The sequence below is a fragment of the Gouania willdenowi genome, chromosome 11, assembly GCF_900634775.1.
Source record: "Gouania willdenowi chromosome 11, fGouWil2.1, whole genome shotgun sequence".
NCBI classification, from domain to species: Eukaryota; Metazoa; Chordata; class Actinopteri; order Blenniiformes; family Gobiesocidae; genus Gouania; species Gouania willdenowi.
Genome location: NC_041054.1, coordinates 845,063 through 865,960, shown reverse-complemented (window position 1 = coordinate 865,960; position 20,898 = coordinate 845,063). Strand labels below are relative to the sequence as shown.

Here is a 20,898-nt window from a genome sequence, read left to right as displayed (position 1 = left end):
TGAACAGTGTGATTATCTGTGATTGATTATCTGTGATTGATTATCTGTGATTGAATATCTGTGATTGATTATCTGCAGACACAGGTGAAGACTATCTCCAGCGTTTCTCACCAGGTCCTCAGAGGTGAGGTGAGCCAGAGTTTGGTGGAGTAGAGTCGCCTGCTCCTCACTCATCACGTACTGACCCCTCCTGTCCCCCATCACCAGCTCAGGCCACATGGGCCCCTCACTCCTCTTCTGTAGGGTCACCTCCAGGCTGAGGACACACACACACACACACACACACACACACACGAAGACAAGCTGTAGGTTTTTGTAGCAGTTGTGATGAGAATGTTGTAATCAGCCACTAAACAAACATTCAGGAGAAGATGTGATGATGATGGTCAGAAAGACGAACCAAGAGTTTGATCTGAGGCTGATTTTGGTTTTAATCACAAGCTGAATTATAAGATTTGGTATCTATGAAGTTTTGTTTAAAAAGTCAACTATATAAAATAGAGCAACTGGCCGGTTTAATTGTATGCGAGCCCCAAAGTAAACGTACAAAATGACAGAAAAATACACGAAACAAAAGCAAGAATACATTACGAAATACTAGGAATTCCAACATTGCAGGAGAATACAGTTAGACAAGATAAAAACACAGAATATACCCCAAAAACACACAAAACTACTCCAAAAATTAACAAAACAATGACAGTAATGCACAAAATTACGCCGAAAAATATACAAAATTACAGAAAATGACAACAAAAGTACACAAAACGACTAGAAAAACACGAACACAATACTCACAAACAAGCAAAACGACAACAGAAATACACAAAAATTACTCCAAAAAATGCAAAATGAGTGTACAAATACACAATATGACTCCAAAAACATATATTTTACTGAAAAAAATACACAAAAGGACAACAGAAATGCACAAAATGCTTCACAACGAGCAACACAACAACAAACATTCACAGAATGAGAGAAAAACACCCAAAACTACAATAAAAACTATTTGTTATTTCCTGTATTAATGCTCAGATCGCTCATTATTCTGAATGCTGACATGAATGTTGATCATGTGACCCTCAGATCAAACAAACACATTTTTGTGGCCCTGCTGTAATAATAGTTGCGTACCTCTGGAATAGGGTGACCATAGTTTTGTTTGTTTTCAGAATAGTTTTGTTTATTTTATTATTTTGCTTCTTTTTAGAGTTGTTTTCATCATTTTTTAGTCCTTTTGTGTATGTGTGGAGTCATTTTGTTTATTTTTGTATATTCCTTAAATTATTAATATTAAGTTACTGTATATTATTATTTGTTTTTTGTGTTCTGTGTATTTTCAATAATCCCACAATAAAGACAAGGGTGTCCCTGAGCCGACCTCAACATACTCAAAGACTATTTGAGGTTTTCTTGAATCTACCTTGTAACGGCGAAATACAATACAGTAGATAAATAAGTTATTATTGTCCATAAGGTTTTAAAAAATAACTTCTCTGTTTATAACAAAGACAATCTGAACTCAGTGGTGACTCAAGTTAATCAGCTTTATTATACATTATTACATTCTGTATTTGACAAATATCATACTAGACGTAAAAAGCAACTCATTAGTTTTCAGAAACTGGTGAAATTTCTCCAATAGTGCAAATATTAACAGTATTTAAAATTAAACGTGTTTCCAGAGATGCGTTCAGGGTCCCTGGGAAACCTGGACCAGTCTTCTTCAGACGCCTCTGTAGAAGACTGACAGTTGACAATCTAAACATGTCAGGAGATCAAAGTAAATTTCCTGAAAAACAGTTTGAATAAATAACACCTTAAAGTGTTATTCATAAAGAAGACAAAAAGAACTTGATAAATATTAAAGGTGCTGTGAATGTGAGGTGTTACTAAGTTAAAGAAATAACTCAACAGCTGACTAATGTTAAAAGAAAAATCAAAAATCTGTTTGTAAACTTACTAATTTAAGTTCTTTATTTTAATCTAGTAGCGTTTTGCTTCTTTGTCTTGAATCATATTTTGGTAATTATCAGAATTTGTTATTTATATTGTTTCTATCCTGTGTATATCAATGTTCTAATTTCATATATGGGCCGATACATTAGATATCGGCTTTTTAGACCATTGCCATTGGCCAATTTATCACTTTAAATTTTTATTTTCCACATTTTACTTAATCTCTAAGATCTGCTTTTTTATTTTCCATGATTTAAATAATAAATGTAAAGTTTTTGCTCAGTTTTTCTTTGAGTTAAAGTCATGAATTAATTCAGAAAGGAAAGGAATTTTTACATGAAATGATGGATATGAGAATAGTTCCAGCATGAATGTGTATAATATTATCATTATTATTATTCATACTATGCATACACGTGTGTGTATGTTCTGTTTCGAGCCCTGCAGCGGTCACATGGCACCATGTGCTGTGTCATGTTATTCAAAGCAGAGCGTAATGCTGCGGGCATGTGCAGCATCACGTCTCCAAAGGATTGGTTTATTACCTGCTGCATGCTTTAATCTGAAAGGTGAGGATTAAAGGGCAGCTCCATACGTGTAGCGTAGCATAGCATAGCATATGCTAAGTGTATGACAGCATGCAGCGACACAAAGCGGGAAAAGGTAAATCCTCCTCCTGTGGAAGTTAATCATGAACGTTGTGTGACTATCATAGCAATAGAACCCACAGCATTCTCAACACGTGGCTCAGGACCCAAATGTGGTTCACTGCTTTGTTTTCAGTGGGTCGTGAACGCGTGATTTTTTAAAAATTATTGACAATCTTGTAGTTGTAGTTCTGTGTCTTTTAGTGTGTTTGTATTGTCATTTCACACTTGTTGTGTGTGAAATTTTGTCAATTTTTGTTGTCACACGTAGTTTTATAGTGCTGTTGTGCATTTTATGGTCTTGAATTTGTGTATTTTTGTTTTTGTGAACTTTGTTGGAATTTTGTATTCTTAGTCGTTTTGTTTATTTTTTATTTTAGTTTTGTTTTTTATTATTTTGTTTTTTCTTTAATATTTTTGTATATTTATAGTTTTGTTTATGTTTTTTGAGTTAGTTTTTTATTTTATTTTGTTTACTTTTAGTTTTGTTTATTTTTTACATGTATGTTTTGTTTATTTATGGTTTTGTTTATTTGCTTTCATTATTTTTAAGTCCATTTGTGTATCTGGGGAATGATCTTGTATATTTTTGTCTATTTATTTTTGTATACTCCTTAAATCATTTTCATGGAATCATATTATTATTATTTGTTATTTTGTATATACGTTAATATATTGCACAGCCCTGCTATACACATATGTACATCTTTAAACTCTTAATTTGAAAAAACCGGATTGTATTAATATTCCATCACTTGTTGACTTATGGTAAAAACACTTAATAAAGATTAAAATCTCTATTCCAGGTGTGACCTGGGAAATCAACAAAATTCCTTAAAATAAATTTAAAACTAATTTTTAAAGTGTTTGAACAGGACAAGCTGTGTTCACACCGCAGCTGGATAATCCTTCTTTTTCAGCCTTACTCAGAGGCTAAAAGCATTTATCTTTGAAAACGTAAAAAAGAGGCTTTTTGAATCACCTGCAGACAAAGAAAGGCCTGTGAACAAACACTGGCATGGACCAACACAAACACACACGCAGGAACAAACACTGACAGAATACAAATGAAATAAAAACGGCTTCATATAAAAGCACATTTTTACTGGTTATTACTGAACAAAGACACATTGGAGAGGCTTTCATGTTACCAAGGATTAGAAAACACTGTTGAACACACTGTGCAACAGTGGAACGGAGCAGGAAGCAAAGATAAAAAAAGCTTTGAAAAGACAGGAGACACACTGAACAGGAACATGACTCAGCACTGACGACTAAAACTGTGAAAAATAAACTTTAAACTTTACTTATATCAACCTGATACTCTCCCATCATAGTTTGACTGTTTAAACACATCCAAGAAATCTTTTTACTAAACATTTTTACTTTCAAATGATCATCTTTAACACCTGTAACAGTAACATTTCCGCCTGGGTTTCTTGTATTTTTTTGTACATGTAATTGTAGGAGTTCTTCTTATCATTTTTCTTCCTTTATCATGTAACTCCTCCTATGGCTATTAATGCAGCACTAATCACACGTACTGTATGTCATCTCTTAGTGGCAATAAAAAAAAAAACAAAAAACTTTTCCCTGTAACTTGGCCACACATTGAGAAACAGAACTCAGACTGGTACCATTGAACAACATTTCCTTTCAATGTGTGACCTTGACCTTCGCAAGGTTATATTTAAGGTCAAGGTCAGTCTTCTGTTTGTCCTGCATTATATAACTTAACAAATCCAGATACAGGTTGTCATTTTTGCCAATTTTCAATGACCAAATACGTCTTTGCTTTGCGATTACAGGTCTCTATGAGGAAGTGCTTTTACCCTTTTTTCCATAACAATTTAGGCTCACGATGATTGTCTTTTTTTTTTTCTTTTGTGTAATATCAGTTTAAAATGAAGAAAAACACAAAAAAAGAAATAGATTTTTTGAGATTTAGTTGGAAGAAAACCATGAAAGCTCACCTGGAACAAATATACAAAATATAGAATGCACAGAACTATTTACAATTACATTTTTTCCCATGTTTCTAAATGTGCAAAAACAGGTCATTTTATGACAATTATAACAATCGCAAGCAGCAACTTCTTTGCGGGCTTTCTACGAAGGAGGGCGTTGAGAAATAAAAAATAAATCTGTTCTTGCCAAAGATAAAGTAATCAATGTACAAACTATCACAAGTAATACATTAAGGCACACGTGTCAAACTCAAGGCTCGGGGGCCAAATCCGGCCCTTTAGAGCATCTATTCCAGCCCGCAGGAGAATGTAAACATTTCAGAGAAAACATGATTCATTGTGTAAATGAAACTCAAAATTCTTACAAAATCCTTTACTTTCCTCAAATTATTACATAAAACTTTCCTTAATTAAATAGAAATTGATCACAAAATCTAGGAAATTTAAAGTGAACATCATACTGGGACTGATATCTGTCACGTATTACTAGGATATTGTTGGTTTCTTACACATTTTGTATTTCATAAATACGCAAAAGCGTAAACTAGGGCACAATAATGTTGAAATAACTCGTTTTCCAGCATAAAATCTGACACCTCTGGTTTAAAGAAATCCAAGAAATGTTTTTATTAAACATTTTTACTTTAAAATGAGAATGTTAATCTAATGTAAAAAAAAATAATAATTAAAAATTAAAAAAGCATTGAAGAAGGTAAGATGGTGTGTGAGAAATGTGTTAACTGACTAAATATGCTCTTTTAATGGAACTTCTAATTAAAGTTCACTACAGGTAGCCTTTAATGTGTTCATTACAACAATGTCATTGTTCAAAGCATGTGGAAAACATTAGTTTCTGCTTTATTTTCCAACACATTCCCCAGCTGCTTTTCAATTAGTGGAGGTTAAATTAAACCTTGTTCTCCTCGTTCTCCTTGTTCTCCTGCAGTGATTGTAGAGTTTAAATTAGTCTGACTCGTAATTGTCAGGCTTTGATACAACAGTCTAACTTTTACTGCAACTATTGATCACCGATATCACCGATCAACGTCTCCGTGGAAACAGACTTGGACTTTCTGCTTCCTGAGACGTGTAACGTTTCATTAGCAGAGATAATTAGCTCTGAGCGTGTTTTACTCCCACAGCGTTCTGCTGACGCACGCACGCACGCACGCACACACACACACACACATACACACACACACACAATGTTTTTGGAGTCATAATGTGTAATTTTGTCATTATTTTGGGCGTTACAAGTCATTTTGTATATTTGTGGGTATATTTATAATGTTTTTATGGTATTGTAGTGTATTTTTATTGTTTTTTTCTGTATTTTTCTGTAATTTTGTATACATTTTGTAAATTGAATTTGTCATTATGTGTTTTTGGAGTCATAATGTGTATGTTTGTGGTTGTTTTGTGTGGTATGAGTCATTTTAAGTATTTCTATTGTCACTTTGTATAATTGTTTTGTGGTTTTTGTTAGGGATGGCCGAATACCGAATAATGGTATAGTGCATAAATAGCCTAGAATACATTTTTAGACATGTTTTTTCAAGAAAGTAAATTTTATTGAATATTCTGCCATTTTTTAAATATTCCAGTAGCCTTTGCTCTAAAAAAAAAAAAAAAACACAACAAAGTTTTTCATTTATTTTAGGTCTTCAAACAAAACAAAACATGCATTCAAAAAGCTTAAGTGGATAAACGCACAACAAATGATTTATTGTCCTTTTGGCACAAGTCTGCTTAGCCACAGTAGATAGGCTAATAATGCTTAGCCACAGTAGATAGGCTAATAATGCTTAGCCACAGTAGATAGGCTAATAATGCTTAGCCACAGTAGATAGGCTAATAATGCTTAGCCACATTAGATAGGCTAATAATGCTCAGCCACAGTAGATAGGCTAATAATGCTTAGCCACAGTACAGTAGATAGGCTAATAATGCGTAGCCACAGTAGATAGGCTAATAATGCTTAGCCACAGTAGATAGGCTAATAATGCGTAGCCACAGTAGATAGGCTAATAATGCAAATCTCAATAAGTGTGTGCTTATAACATCATACACTTATACAGGAACACAACATATCCCAGGTCAGAACAGATTTATCAATAACAGTAATTCAGCTTCAACATAAAAAGAAGAATCTGAGACATCTTAAAATAGTTTTATACAGACAAAAACATTAAAAACTGTGCCTGTATGTCAAGCCATAAATAAAATGCTTAAAAAATCTGGCCCATGACTGAACCTATGCTGACCCCTGCTGTAGACATTCCAACTAAAAAAAGCTAAGTGCACATGACACATGAACGATTGTCCTTTTGGCATTAGTCTACTTAGACTCCTCCTTCAGGAACAGGAGCTTCTCTGCTCTGTCACATGTCAGTCTGTACCTCCTCTCACTAAGGACTAAACAGCCTCTCACTATCTGTGCTTGTTCATGGAGCAGCCCAGTACCTTAGACATTGTAGGTTCAGTTCATTGTTATCAAGCAATAAAAAAGAAATATTACAGAAAATAAACCAATCGTTTTCCCATACGATTAGCTTATTATTTTAAACGTTACTGTACATCATCATTTATCTTAAGCACTTTCATTGTAGTATTCCCATATTGTTTAATATTATATTCATTACATTATAGCTTTTGTTTTTACAACTGTAAAAAGTGAAAAGTGCTGTAAAACGTAATGAATGTTATTACCTGCATGTCATCTGTGCTAAGTCATGAAAACGGCCTCCATTGGTCCTCTAATATGTTATATGAGGACTTCTGACAGGTAACTGTTTTCCAGGAGGATCTCTTCAAACATGTCAGTGCAGATTCTTTTTGTCTGGCTTTAATAAGTCCTATTCAGCCTGGACCAGTTCCTCTACCCTCTGTTTTTTCTCCACATCAATGTAGTGATCCTTACATCGTGGGTGCTGCAAATAACGGGATAACATCTGCTGCAGATGTTACTCCTTTGTTACCTGCTCAAACGAGGCGAGAAGAGAGAGTGTTCTCAATTAACACCTACTGGTATGAGGTGTATGTAGCAGCAGATCATAACCTGCTACGATGGCATATAATGAGTAGTGTTCCACCTAGTGCTTACATACTGCTGGAACCCTTTTGGTGGCATTCCAAACTGTTCTAGAATAAACTGGAGGCAAGAATGAGCAAGGGGGGAATGCTTAAAGTGACCTACAATTTTCCTCCCGACTGCTACGATATCCACAATACTGCGCTGACTCAACACACCCTCGTTGACCGCTACCTGTAAAGTGTGGGCCATGCACCGTACGCCTTTTAGGCCACTGTCTTCTATGTTTCGAGCATTATCACTCACTACTGCATGCACAGTCTGATGCGCCAAGTTTCGGAGATGGCTGCTACCGTATGCGATCCTCTGAACTCCTGTGAGTGAAGTACAATCTTCTGTAATTTGAAATCCGCGTCAACCAATTGCGCAGTTAAACTCAGCACGCTGGTGGGGCGGACATCCGCATCCGAGCTCCATATGTCTGTCGTGAAGCTGAGGACAGCATCATTATCTTTAACCAAGAGCTCGTGGACACAAGGTGCAACACTGTCATACATCTACGGTAAGCACACATCCGAGATATACCGTCTGCTCGGTGTCGTGTAACGAGGCTCAATGTGCTCCACAACATTAAACGGTTCATCATCAAAAGCCATGAACTCCATGACCTTCTTAGTAATTCCGTTTGCTTTGGCAACGTCCTCTGCAAACCTTTTTGTCTTCGGCCACGGACGGAGTGGGCGTACTGGGATGAGACGCTTTCTCTCTCTCGTACTCAGCACGTTGTTCAGGGTGTTTGGCTTTTAAAACCAGCCTCAGAAACCTTGGGGTTGTGTTTGATCAATCAATGTCTTTGGAGAGTCACTGTTTATACCACCTGAGAAATATCTCTAAAGTGAGGCACACGTTTATATCATCACACATTGACTATTGTAATTCTGTTTTTAAACAGACTCCAGATCGTACAGAACGCTGCTGTCAGACTTTTAACTGGTGCTTCTAGAACATCCCACATCAGCCTCATTCTTTCTACTCAAATAGTCTATAAAAACTCACTTCTGACTTTCTGAGCGTGGCCAGGCCCCTCAATATATCTCAGACTTGTTGTGCCCCTACACTTTGGGGCGCAGTCTTTGGTCTTCAGGTCAGATCCCAAGAACTACATTTAAAACCCGAGGAGACCTGTGTTCCTGACTGTAGCTCCCAGACTCTGGAATAACCTGCACCAGTCTCTCAGGGAGCTCAACTGTGTGGTCACTTTTAAGAAACTGTTGAAAACTTGGCTTTTCAGAAAAGCTTTTAGTTAACTGGATTTAAAATTATTTTGATCCTTTTATGATGTATATGCACCCATGTTTTATTATGCTTTTATGTAGTTGCACTTGTATTAATTTCCCCACCGCTCTGTACAGCACTTTGTGATTTTATCTGCAAAAAGTGCTTTATAAACAAATTTCTTCCTTAAATGACAAATTAAAGCCGTAGTGTTAAAGGTTTTTGCAGAGGAACCCCCTCTAGATAGTTTGGTTGAACACTCGTTGCAAACTGCAATTATTTTCTCGCTCTCCAACACTTTAAAATATCTCCACAACGCCGACAATTTACCGAAGACGAGAGGTCACGTTGTTTGATTACATCATTGTGTCACACGCAACTATTGGGATTTGTTTTTAACTCACTCCACCAAAGGCTTTTTTTGCAATATTCAGCCAAATATATTCGGTTACCAAATATTCGGTGCATACCTAGTTTTTGTAATCTTTTGTACTTGTTTTTTTGGGTAGTTTTGTATATCTTATTTGTCGTCAAATAAATATCTCAAGATGATGAGGACGAGGAGAACATGTGACATCATCTTCAGAGGAGTAAACATTTCAACGTGCAGTTGCATCACAGTTGAATGCACTGTGGGATTTTCCAGGGTTGAGCTGTTGAAACCAACACTTCCTATTAAGCGCACACACACGCACGCACGCACGCACACACCTTTTATCATCCTTGATGATCCATGTGCTGGCGTCAGGGTCCACGGACGCATACAGTTGGCCTTGGAGCAAAGTGGAAAAGCCCCGAACGCCGATACTCAGGTTGTCCGACGTCAAACCAAACTGCACCTGCTCCTTGGCCACGCCCTCTGGCATACGAACACACAGGGTGACGTCCTCTGAGGTCTGCTGCCAAAAATAAATGGGATCTAATGAAGAGAGAAACACACACGGTCCTAAAAGTTAGTGAAAGTTATGAAGCCACGGAGTCATAAATAAAACATGGAGGACGGAGCAGTGAGTGCCAGAGAATTATTGTTGAATATTCAGTGGCTACGATGATGAAGGACTATCAATTTAATGCATTATCATTCTGAGTGGTGGAATACTGGGGAGCAGTGGTTCTCAACCTGCAGCACATTGGGACCAAAACACAGGAAAGTAATAGTTATACAGTACATATACAGTAGCTGACTGATAAAACCAGAATGACAAACATTGGTTATGCTAATGAGTGAAAAAAAACAGGGTAGACAACATTATATAGAATTATTGTTATATTTTTGAACATGTCTACATTTAAAACTGCTTTTTAATATAGTGTAGGCCTCATAGATCAATAAATCTAACATTATTTGCTAAAAAATAAATAAAAAAGAACTAAACATTTGAAAAGGAAAAACACTTCTGTGCATCCGTCGGCAATATTTTAGAAACTAATCAGAAATAATTTTATTTGTATTTTTTTGGCTCCTGTCCAGAAAAAAGCCACACAACAGAACTCACTCACACGTGCTGTCCCTCAGAGAAACCCAGATTAAAGAAGTGGGTCACGTGTAGATATGTGATTCAGAATAGGGCTGGGTGATATATTGAGATTCAAGATAAAACATGTTTTCTATTTTGGTGATATAGAAAACTACAATATCGCCTATATCAATATATGTATTATTTATAGCTTGTTTTCTAATAAAGATACTTGTTTTAGGGGTCACTATGTCTCAGAACTACATTAAAAGCTCAGTTAAATGTATTTCTGAGTGAGTTCTAACCCAGACCTTCATCTAAACAAGCCATACTACAGACCTCACTCACACGTGCTGTCCTTTAGAGGTGAAACAGCCAAAAGTGGAACATATTGTGCTGCTGTTAGTTAATAAATGTGCCTGTGTGGCATTTTTCATCAGCAGAATCAAACCAAAACAAACTGTCTTTCTGGTCAGAATTGACTGAGTTAAAAATATTGAGAATTATATATATTGTATTTCTGCATTTTGAGAGAAAATATTGAGATATGAGTTTTGGTCCAGAATCTGTTTTTTGGTAAAACATAAAGCTTTTTATCGTTATTGCCACTTTTAGAAAAAATATACAAATATAATTTTTAGCTCACATTTCCCACCCAAAAAATCAACAGTTTCATTAAGTAACATGCACTTAATTTAGGCCTTAAAATGCCCAAAATCTCAGTTTTCAGTCAGATATTTGTCTTTATTTAGTAAAAGAAAGTTAGACTTTTGGTAAACAAGCTGAGAAACTAGAGGTTCACTAGAGGTTTTTCATGTGGTTCACAAAATAATGGGCAGAAATCTGTAAAAATACAAAATAATGAGGTAGAAGGAAAAGTGAGGAAAAGGTGTCAGATATGCTTTATTTTGGCTCAAACAATCACAGTATTTGTAGAAAACTGAAGTATTTAAAAGAACATCTGCATTTAAGGAGTGTACGCTTGTTTCTTTGGTTAACGGAGACGTTTCGTTGATGATTAGTTTTTGACGTAATTACGCTACAAACCGTAATCGATTGTGACTTCCTGTCAGAAAACTGTTCATTGAGCTTTTAAAACACGGCTCTGCTGCAACAAAATGTGAGGAAAAGAGAAAATATGGCATTTCAACTCAACGGATTAAAAATGTTGGAGGTGCATGTGACCATGAACTAAAATGAGTTTTACAAATACAGCCTCTATCTAACTATCTACTTATTAAATGTGCTACAACTTTAAACGGCCATAGTAAAAATAATAATTAAAACTGTAATCAAACTAAATAAGATATCCCCTTAAATAAATGTGAGCTATTATACTGATTAAATGCAATATGGGACAGGGTAATTAGATTAAAATATTATTGAGTTTAAACAATGAAAGACGGTTAAAACACAAGGAAGTTCTCCAGGGAACGTAATAATCTGATATCTAAAGGAAAAATTATTAAATCTACTTTATAAAAAAAAAAGCAATGATTACATACAATTCAATCACAAAAAATCAGAGAACACAAATGTTTGTTTTTTAATTAATAAATTAAAGAAAATCACTTGTTTGTCTAATAATGCTTTAGCGGAAAGAAAAAAAAGGTCAATGATTGTTCAATAGAAAACATAAAAAGTACATTGTTATTGACACAGGCTTTCTGTAAAAAAATGTATTATAAATATTATTTTTGCTTAATTGATATTATTTTTGTAGAATCCTGTTTCTGTTTTGATCTTAAACTATTTTTTTTTACAACTTTTTGTGTGAAAAAAGCACTTGATATATTTATTAAAGCAATAAAAGAGGAAATCATCCAAGGGTGTGAATATTTATGATACACACTGTATATTAGTGTGGGCATGAAAGTAAATCAACTAAATGACTCAAAAAAACACAGAATTAGAGGGAAATTACATTAAAGCAATAACAAAAATACACAAATGTACTGCAAAAACACAAAGATCTACAAACATGGACAAAAATAATAGAAAAATATACAAAAATGTTCTCTCCTGTATTAATACTCATATTGGTTATTATTCTAAATGTTGACATGTTGATAAAGTTGATCAAATAAAAAAAGCTGCTGAAAGACATTTGAGAACTTTTGTTTTTTTAATTAATAAATTACAATTTGTTTTTTTAACAAAGCTTTAACAACAAAAAAATCAATGATTGTTAAATAGAAAACAATAGCCTTCTTTAAAAATATTACTTTAACTACACTTTCGCAACGAATAAAGAATAAAACAGTAAATTAACAAACCAACTCCAAAAACACAGAATTACAGAAAATTATAATAAAGCAATAACAAAAATACACAAATTTACTGCAAAAACACAAAGATCTACAAACATACACAAAACTCGTAGAAAAATATACAAAAACTTCAACAAAAACACAAAAAAATAGACTAAAACCTCTGTTCTTTCATGTAATAATACTCATATTAGTTATAAATTATTCTAAATGTTGACATTAATGTTCATAATGTGGCCCCATGATTAGACAATATATATTTTTGTGGCCCTTATTGTGATAAAAGTTGGAGAAATAAATAAAAAAAAATAGCTGCAGAAAAGCTGATACTGATATCAAACAACGTTACAAAATTTATGGTAAATATCGGCCGATATCGTCCATCTCTAGTTTTTCCTAAACATCTTTCCTCACTCTGAACCGACAGGTGATGCCAACACGTAAAACTAAACTAAATTCTCTTTAAAAACCTGTGTGTGTGTGTGTGTGTGTGTTGTATACACTCGCAGAGACTGCCAGGCCTGACAGGGACCTCGCTTTGATTGGGGGACTTTGTGTTTCCATGGCAACAGTCCAACGTTCCAGCCTTCAGCCTACATGCCTCAAAGGGAACGAGCGGAAGAAAAAAAAGCTCTTTGCAAATATCATAAAATAAGAAAAAGCGACGTCTTTCTGACAAAGGCAAGTGTGAGCAGAGGATGGCAGAGAATAATGATGCTTCAACAACAGTTGGCGTTAGAAGGTGGAGCAGGGTTTGAGCGTGAGGCGTTCATCTTCATAAATAACGACCAGATTCCTCACCAACAATAACAATAAACCTGTTTTTTGAGTGGATGTGAGAACATGACAGGTATGAGCACAATATGGTGTTATTGTTCATAACATTTATACTGAGGTCCAATTTTTAGCAACTCATTGTATTTTAATGATTGAGGTGTCAAAAATGTTTTAGAAAAACTCAGGGAATTGATGGTGTTAACTGGCGTCTTTCACAGTGTTATATATTTTTGGATTTATTTATTTATCATTTATGTTTTTCTACTCGTTTCTATCAAAGATTCATCACACAAACCCTGAGGATAGAAGTACATGATTTATTCTCTAACTTCAGCCACCAGAGCGTGTCAGCGCACTGCTTAAGGGAGGATAAAAGACCCTTAGGAGAACTCTTCTTCTCTGCTTCATTATCTACTACTAAAGTTGGAACTGTCGCCCCCTGCGTTCATAGAACATTTTTCGGATCACAACTGTTGTTATCCTCTTTCTGTAAAACAAAAGAGGTTTACGTCATCTTTAACTTTTCCTGATTAATTAGAGCAACTAAAAACAGCACAAGTTATTTTGACTGGAAAAGCTTTTAAATGATCTAAAAAGCTGCTAAAATGTAAAAAGCTGCTAAATTACCTAAAAAGCTTCTAAATGTTCTAAAAATCTTCATCAATCATCTATCACATGACATCATCAATCACATGATTTCAAGATGGAGGAACACAGACTCTAAAACTGTAAAGTAGTCCCATTTTTAAAAGTGAATAATGCTAATATGGTACAAAATAATGTGTTTAGTTAGACAGATTTAATAATAAATAAATTTGAAAGGTTTTAGGCCACATTTATAAAAACAGTGGAGGATCCTTTTTAAAAAGATAGGACTAACTATTTAAATTAAATCAAAAGATAAAAATAACTCCACTAAGAGATAATTCATTAAACCAAAATATTCAAACAAAGTTGAAAAGACGAGATGTGAGCTATCCAACAGCTAAAAGCCTCATGGAGAACAGAAACGTATTTTATGAGCATAAAAAGATCATTCATAACAGACACTATGTAAAAATAAGAAACTCAAACAGTCAACAGTAAGTTTGTGAACTCTTTTTTTTTTTTTTCTTCTGTTTGTCTTTGAACATCTCTGAATGTTAATATAACATCCCTAATAAATAAATGTATATAGTATATCTGTGAGGATGTGTTGAATCACACTGATCTGAGCTATATGAGCTGCAGATGTTCAAAGACAGTTGTTATCAGAGGCTGTTGCTGATTCAGAGGAAATGTCAGTGGAATGTAAACATAGCGTCGTTAGGTTTCACTGGTGAGGAACAACAACAGAGGATGACGGTAGCATTAAGATCAACACTGGAGGGTTTTATTTGTTGAAAAATCAAGATGAAATGTATAATCTGGATCTGATCTCAATAAAACTCTGTGGGATGTTTAAGGAACAAACACGACATAAGAGAGTTCCATTTCATAAAGATCAGTTGATTACGAAGCGAGATATGAATTTATATTTCACTAATAATGAGAAATGGAGATGTTTTTTGATTTCTGAAACTGATCTAGAATTAGTAAATTGATCCAAATCGGATTTAATGAAATCTTCCATGATGTGAAGTCTATCTTTGGTGAAAGATTTGTCAAAATCCATTCAGCACTTTAGACATAACTTATACAGTAGTCCCTCGCTATAACGCGGTTCACTGTTCGCAGCCTCTGTGTTTCGCGGATTTTTTTTCCAGTGCAATTTTGCATGTATTTTTTTACAGTGTATGAACGCGCATTGTGTTCTGCATCCTGATTGGTTGCTGCGTTCACACCGGATGCACGTCATTCGTTGACGATGACGTCAGGCCATCAACACGGACCCCGGTCTGTTCAACCATTCAACCATGGAGTAGAAGCTGTCTGACCACCTGGAGCTGTATGACACGGCCTTTATAACCAGGACCAGACTAGGAAGGATTAGGTGTGGAGGAGAACCAGCGAGGAGGTGGTAGTAGCAGGTACAAGTTCTCTCTGTAGCACTGAGCTAGCATAGCATTAGCCGCTAATCACACCGCCTTTATTCACTGGTGGTTTAGGTTTATGAGAGGAGAAAATGGAGCACAGCTCCTCGCTTCAGCAGGCAGTGAAACTCACAGAGTTGGAGGTGTCACTGGTGGGCGGGGCTTCGCTTCAAACTCGCATATGAAGCGAATGGTCGACAAAACCCACAATGTCGACGTCTGTCTGAGAAAAGTGTATAAAGTGTGTGGGGAGGGGCTATACAGCCTTAAAACATGTAAAATAATTGTAAAAAATAAAGCTGACTACTTCGTGGATTTCGCCTATTGCGGGTTATTTTTAGAACGTAACCCCCGCGATAAACGAGGGACTAAGGTAAACACAAATTAAAATATAACCTCTTTGGTAGGGCTGTAACGATTTGTTTTAGCAACAATTCAATTCATAGACGATATATTAATTTAGAACGATTGGACCTGAAACGATTCAGTGACTTTTTGGCCAAAATAATAATGTAACCAGTGTGAATACTGGACAGTACAGGTGACGTTTATAGATTCCTGATGTTTATTGTAAGGGTATCGTCTATAAATTAATTATGGACATGAATAAACAATTAAACATAATTTAATGGCAAACATATCAACATTATATTTGAATAAAATCCAACCAACACTTCAGTTTAAATTAACATTAACTTCGATTATCGATTCATCGATCTCATAATGGATGAATCGTTACACAGTAGTAATAAAACAATCCAGCATTTTCAAAATAAGTCATTGTGGAAATGTTAGTTTTTTTGGTTTTATTTTGAACTCCTCCACCCACCTGTCTTCTCCTCCTCCATGGGCTCCGGCTCCTCCTGCTCCACGGCTCGTCCGTCCACGTGCGTGAAGACGAAGGGTTTCTCTGAGGCCACCATGAGCCCTTTCCCATGAGGCTCCACTGCCGCGTAGTGAGGCACTGATTTACCCCTGAGAACACGCCGCTTCTTCACCTCGTACCTCTTCTCTGCACCTGTGAGAGGAAGATGAAACTGACTATAAACCTGTCGCTGACATCATTTATTCACTTCATGCATTTATTCACAGCACAAAAGTTACTAAAGTAATGATAATCTGCTTTTATTTCATTACAAAAAACAATCAAAACAAGCAGAAAATACATTAATAACTAGATACTGTATATTCCTAATTAATCATCAAAACAATTAACAAGAGTGAACAGATAATCTACTTCAGTGGTTCTCAATCATTTCAAGTCACGATCCCAGAATAAAGGTTCCAAACCACAGAAATTGGTCAAAAGTTGCAAATTAGAGAGGACAAAAATGGACAAAAAAGTGGTAAAAAGGGTTCAAAGTGTTAATATTGGTTTAAAAGTGGCAGAATGGGGGGTGGGGGGTAATGTAGTAACAAAACAATTACTTTATACTGGCAAATAATGAACATGACAAATCATAAATGTGGTTAAATTGGCAAAAATAGGCATGAAATATGGTGAAAATAGGTTAAAAGTGACAATAATGGGTCAATATATATGGCATTAGGAGGGTAAACTGGCAAAAAGGGTTTATAAGTGCAAAAATGTGCAGAAAAAACATTAAAATGTGACGGAGAAGTGTAATGTAGCAAGAATACATTAAAAGGGACAAAAATTGTGAAAAAAGTAGCAACAATTAGTTTAAAATGGCAAATAATAGACATGACAAATTATGAATGTAGTTAAACTGGCAAAAAAATAAGTATGAAATATGGTGAAAAGTGACAAAAATTGGTCAAACTACGAGACATTAGATGGAAAAGTGGTGGAAAGGGTTTATGAGTGCTGAAAATGTCTTAAAAAGTGGGAAAAAAAATGCAAATTAGGCATTCAAATTTGACAAAGAAGTGTCAGAAATGAGAGTAATGTAGTAAAAACACATTAAAAGATGATGAAATATGGCAAGAAAAAGTGATGAAAATAGGTTCAAATATGGCAAGTTTGGTGTCGTTGCAGAAAAAGCAAAAATGGGCTCAAATTGTTCAAAAAATATTCTTAGTTTTTTATATTGAGGATGACGATCTCTAAATAAAGGTTCAGAGATTAACAAACCTTGCTGCAGTAACAACGGTTTTTAGCTTTAGTTTTAATAAACAAACAGAAGTTTAAACTTGTAAAATCAAGCTGCAGCTTTATAAAAGTATTAAAAAAGTCTTTCAGGTATTGATGGAAATAAATCAGCCTTTCACTACAACACTGATTAAAAAAGCAGAGATAAAAGCAGCCTGAGCTACAAGTCTGATTAAAAGTCCATCTGCATTCACATTTCTGGAAAATTGAAGAGATTGATCTCCAGCAGATATGAAAGGGATGCGTCTTTACATTTAACTCTGAAAAGGCTTTTGTCCGTCGCTCCGTCGATTTAATATCTGCGTCGTTAGAGCAGCTTTCTGTCTCTACAGGACTTTAATGAAAACCCTCCCAGCCTTTGATTCTCAGTGCGCTCACATCCAACGACATGTGTCATAATCAAGCTTCATTAAAGCAGGAGTGTGACCGACATTCTTTAATGGATGATTTAATCACTTTTCAGATATCTGATGTGAAAACACACACACAATGAAGCCAGATAAGGCGTTACATGTGATCTAAGTGTTCATGCTCTATTAGCACACCAGGGTTCTCACCAGGAATTGTCTACAACGTAGGGCAATGGTTCCCAACCTTCACACATTTCTGGTGACAATTTTTTTTAACATGTTTGTTATACTGTATTCAGTATCGATGCACAAAGTGACAATAAGTGCCATTATTATTTAAGCTCTTTGAGCTTTCTGTCTCTACCTGCACTATATATCTATCTATGTGATATTATGTATTGTTTTATTAATTGTGCAAAATAGATACATTAAATATATTCATATGTATTTTAATACAATTAAAACATTTAAAATAATTTTATTAATTTAATTTTGCAATGACTTTTTTTGTAAATTTTATTTTTTGTAAATGTAATTTAAATGTAATTATTTTCTTTTTATTTAATTAGTACATTTTAAAAAAATGTTTTGGGGGGAGGGCCATTTAAAATGTAAAACTATAATTTTGATCTTTTTTTTAATATTAGAAAGTATAAGTTAAATGAGTTAAAACAACCCATGCACGCCTAGAAGTCCCTTTTGTGTCGAAGTGTGCAACAATTATTATAACTATACCGATAAAAAATAAATAAATATTAACAGCAAGATTAAAATCACATCGTAGAGGATTAAAATCACAATATAGGGGAGTAAAATCACATCGTAGAGGATTAAAATCACATTGTAGGTGAATAAAATCACATCGTAGAGGATTAAAATCACATCGTAGGGGATTAAAATCACAATATAGGGGATTAAAATCAGAGTTTAGGGGGCCCCTAAACTCAACAGCGCGGGGGAGAACCCTGCACACCCACCGTGTTCAGAGGCGTTGGCCACCGTCATCCACTCCAGGGTCACAGAGAAGCCCCCCGCTTTGCTCTCAGCAGGGTTTTTCAGTATGCGCAGCAGCAAGACCTCCACGGTGTGGTTTCCATCCTGGACGTGTGACACACTGTGGACGATGATGAAAGGATCCGTGGAATCCTCTGAGAACAGCAGCTGAGGGACAATAAACACGTGATTTTTATCACTTAAACCACAAACACTGATAATGACAGGTTACTGAGGACAGGAGGAGATACACAACCCCTGCTCCTGATAATTAACACAACAACTCACACACAATTAACACCCTATTTCATTATAGCAGCATGTGGAAACCAGACTTACAACTTAAACTATGACAGACACAGACATGCTCAGAGAGTTTCTGTTTCACATTATGAAACACAACCACAAACACACACAACACCCAAGTACAGAAATAAAACAAGAAAAATACAGAAAATGACTTCAAACAACACACAAATGACAAAAAAATACAAAAAATAACAACAAAAAACCATAAACAACACAAATATCCACAAAATGTCTTTGAAACCACACAAAACAATAATAACACAAACAGAAATATGGAAAATGACAACAAAAATACACAAAATGACAAATGACACAAATCACAAACAAACAAATACAAAATGACAACAAAAATACATCAAACAACAACAAAAACACACAAAACAACACATTTAACAGAAGGTTTTCCTTGCCGCCATGATGAATTCATGTTGGGTGTGGGATACATATGTATGTGTATATACGTATATATGCATATGTGTGTATCCATAAAATGAAGAGTCCGTCCTTAAGACTGCTCTTCTGTAAAGTGCCTTGAGATACCATTGGTTATGATTTGGCGCTATACAAATAAAGATTGATTGATTGATTGATTGATTTATACACAAAACATCTTAAAATAGTTCAAACTAAAACTAAACAAATGCACACACTGAACCCAGAGGTTAAAACAGTGACTGAATACAAACTAAATGCTGACCCCAGACACGTTTAAAACATTTGTCTTTATTCTGCCAATAAAATGCTAATTCACTCCAGTATTTCTACATCAGTGTCAGATGGAGGGGATGTGGTGCTTTAATGCAGCAGTGTGTGTGTGTGTGTGTGTGTGTGTGTGTGTGTGTGTGTGTGTGTGTGTGTGTAGTAGCTCTACAGAACGCACACACACACATTGAGCATTAATCTAATTTTCAGGCTTGCCATTGGATTTTGAAAACATTCCAACCAATCATAGAGCTGGATTTGATTATAATCCCTCCTACTTCATTTGCATTTGCAAAAACTATGGAAGAGGATTAGGGTCACAATTATAGAACACTTTTTTTTTAAAATCAAATAGTTATCTTTTTTTGTCTGTTTTTTTTCTTCCGTTTTTTTCTAGTCTTAATCTTTTTTTGTCTTGATTTTTATTTTACATTTTAGTTAATAATTTTTTTGTTTTTTGTCTTGACTTTTTTTGGTCTTAACGTGTTATTCCCAGTCCTGCCTCCACCTGTGGGAGGAGCTTACAGACGTCCCAAAAAAAAAATTAAGACAAAAAATAAAATAATAATAACAATAATAATAATAATCAAGACAAAAAAGATATAATAATAATAATTTTTTTTAAAATCAAGAGAAAATAATAATAATTTTATTATTATCAAAAAACAAAAAATCAAGACAAAAAAAAGATAAAATATGATTTAAAGCCACACTGAGGACTTTGAACCTAAATAGGAGTAATTTTAAATGATTCCTCAGGCCAATATACAGCACTGACAGCATCAATGCTCTGGGCGGGGCTTCCCTCTTAAAATACCGACCATGTAAGTTTAGAGAGAACGGACCGTCGTTGGCCAGGTCATGTGACCTGGAGAACGTTTCACTTTACGGCAGTCATGTGACCACAGGCTCTGATATACTCATGGAGCTAAATGGCATTTGATACTTATTTTCACATAGTGGTGCTGCTTTTTGGTCACACCATCACTTTATCGCTCCGCTGACGCGATGATCAGGGAACTGTGTGTGTGTG

General features: G+C 35.1%; 1 protein-coding gene across 1 annotated transcript in view; it reads right to left on the bottom strand.

Moving 5' to 3' along the window:
* Positions 1-20,898, bottom strand: part of nudcd1 (NudC domain containing 1) — a 42,353-nt gene that overhangs the window by 12,094 nt on the left and 9,361 nt on the right. Inside the window, exons 4-7 of the mRNA XM_028460700.1 lie at positions 18,839-19,022; positions 16,228-16,416; positions 9,594-9,801; positions 112-256 (exon numbers count right to left, since the gene is read on the bottom strand). Of these exons, the coding sequence (XP_028316501.1) occupies positions 112-256; positions 9,594-9,801; positions 16,228-16,416; positions 18,839-19,022 (726 nt within the window). The remainder of the gene's footprint in view (positions 1-111; positions 257-9,593; positions 9,802-16,227; positions 16,417-18,838; positions 19,023-20,898) is intronic.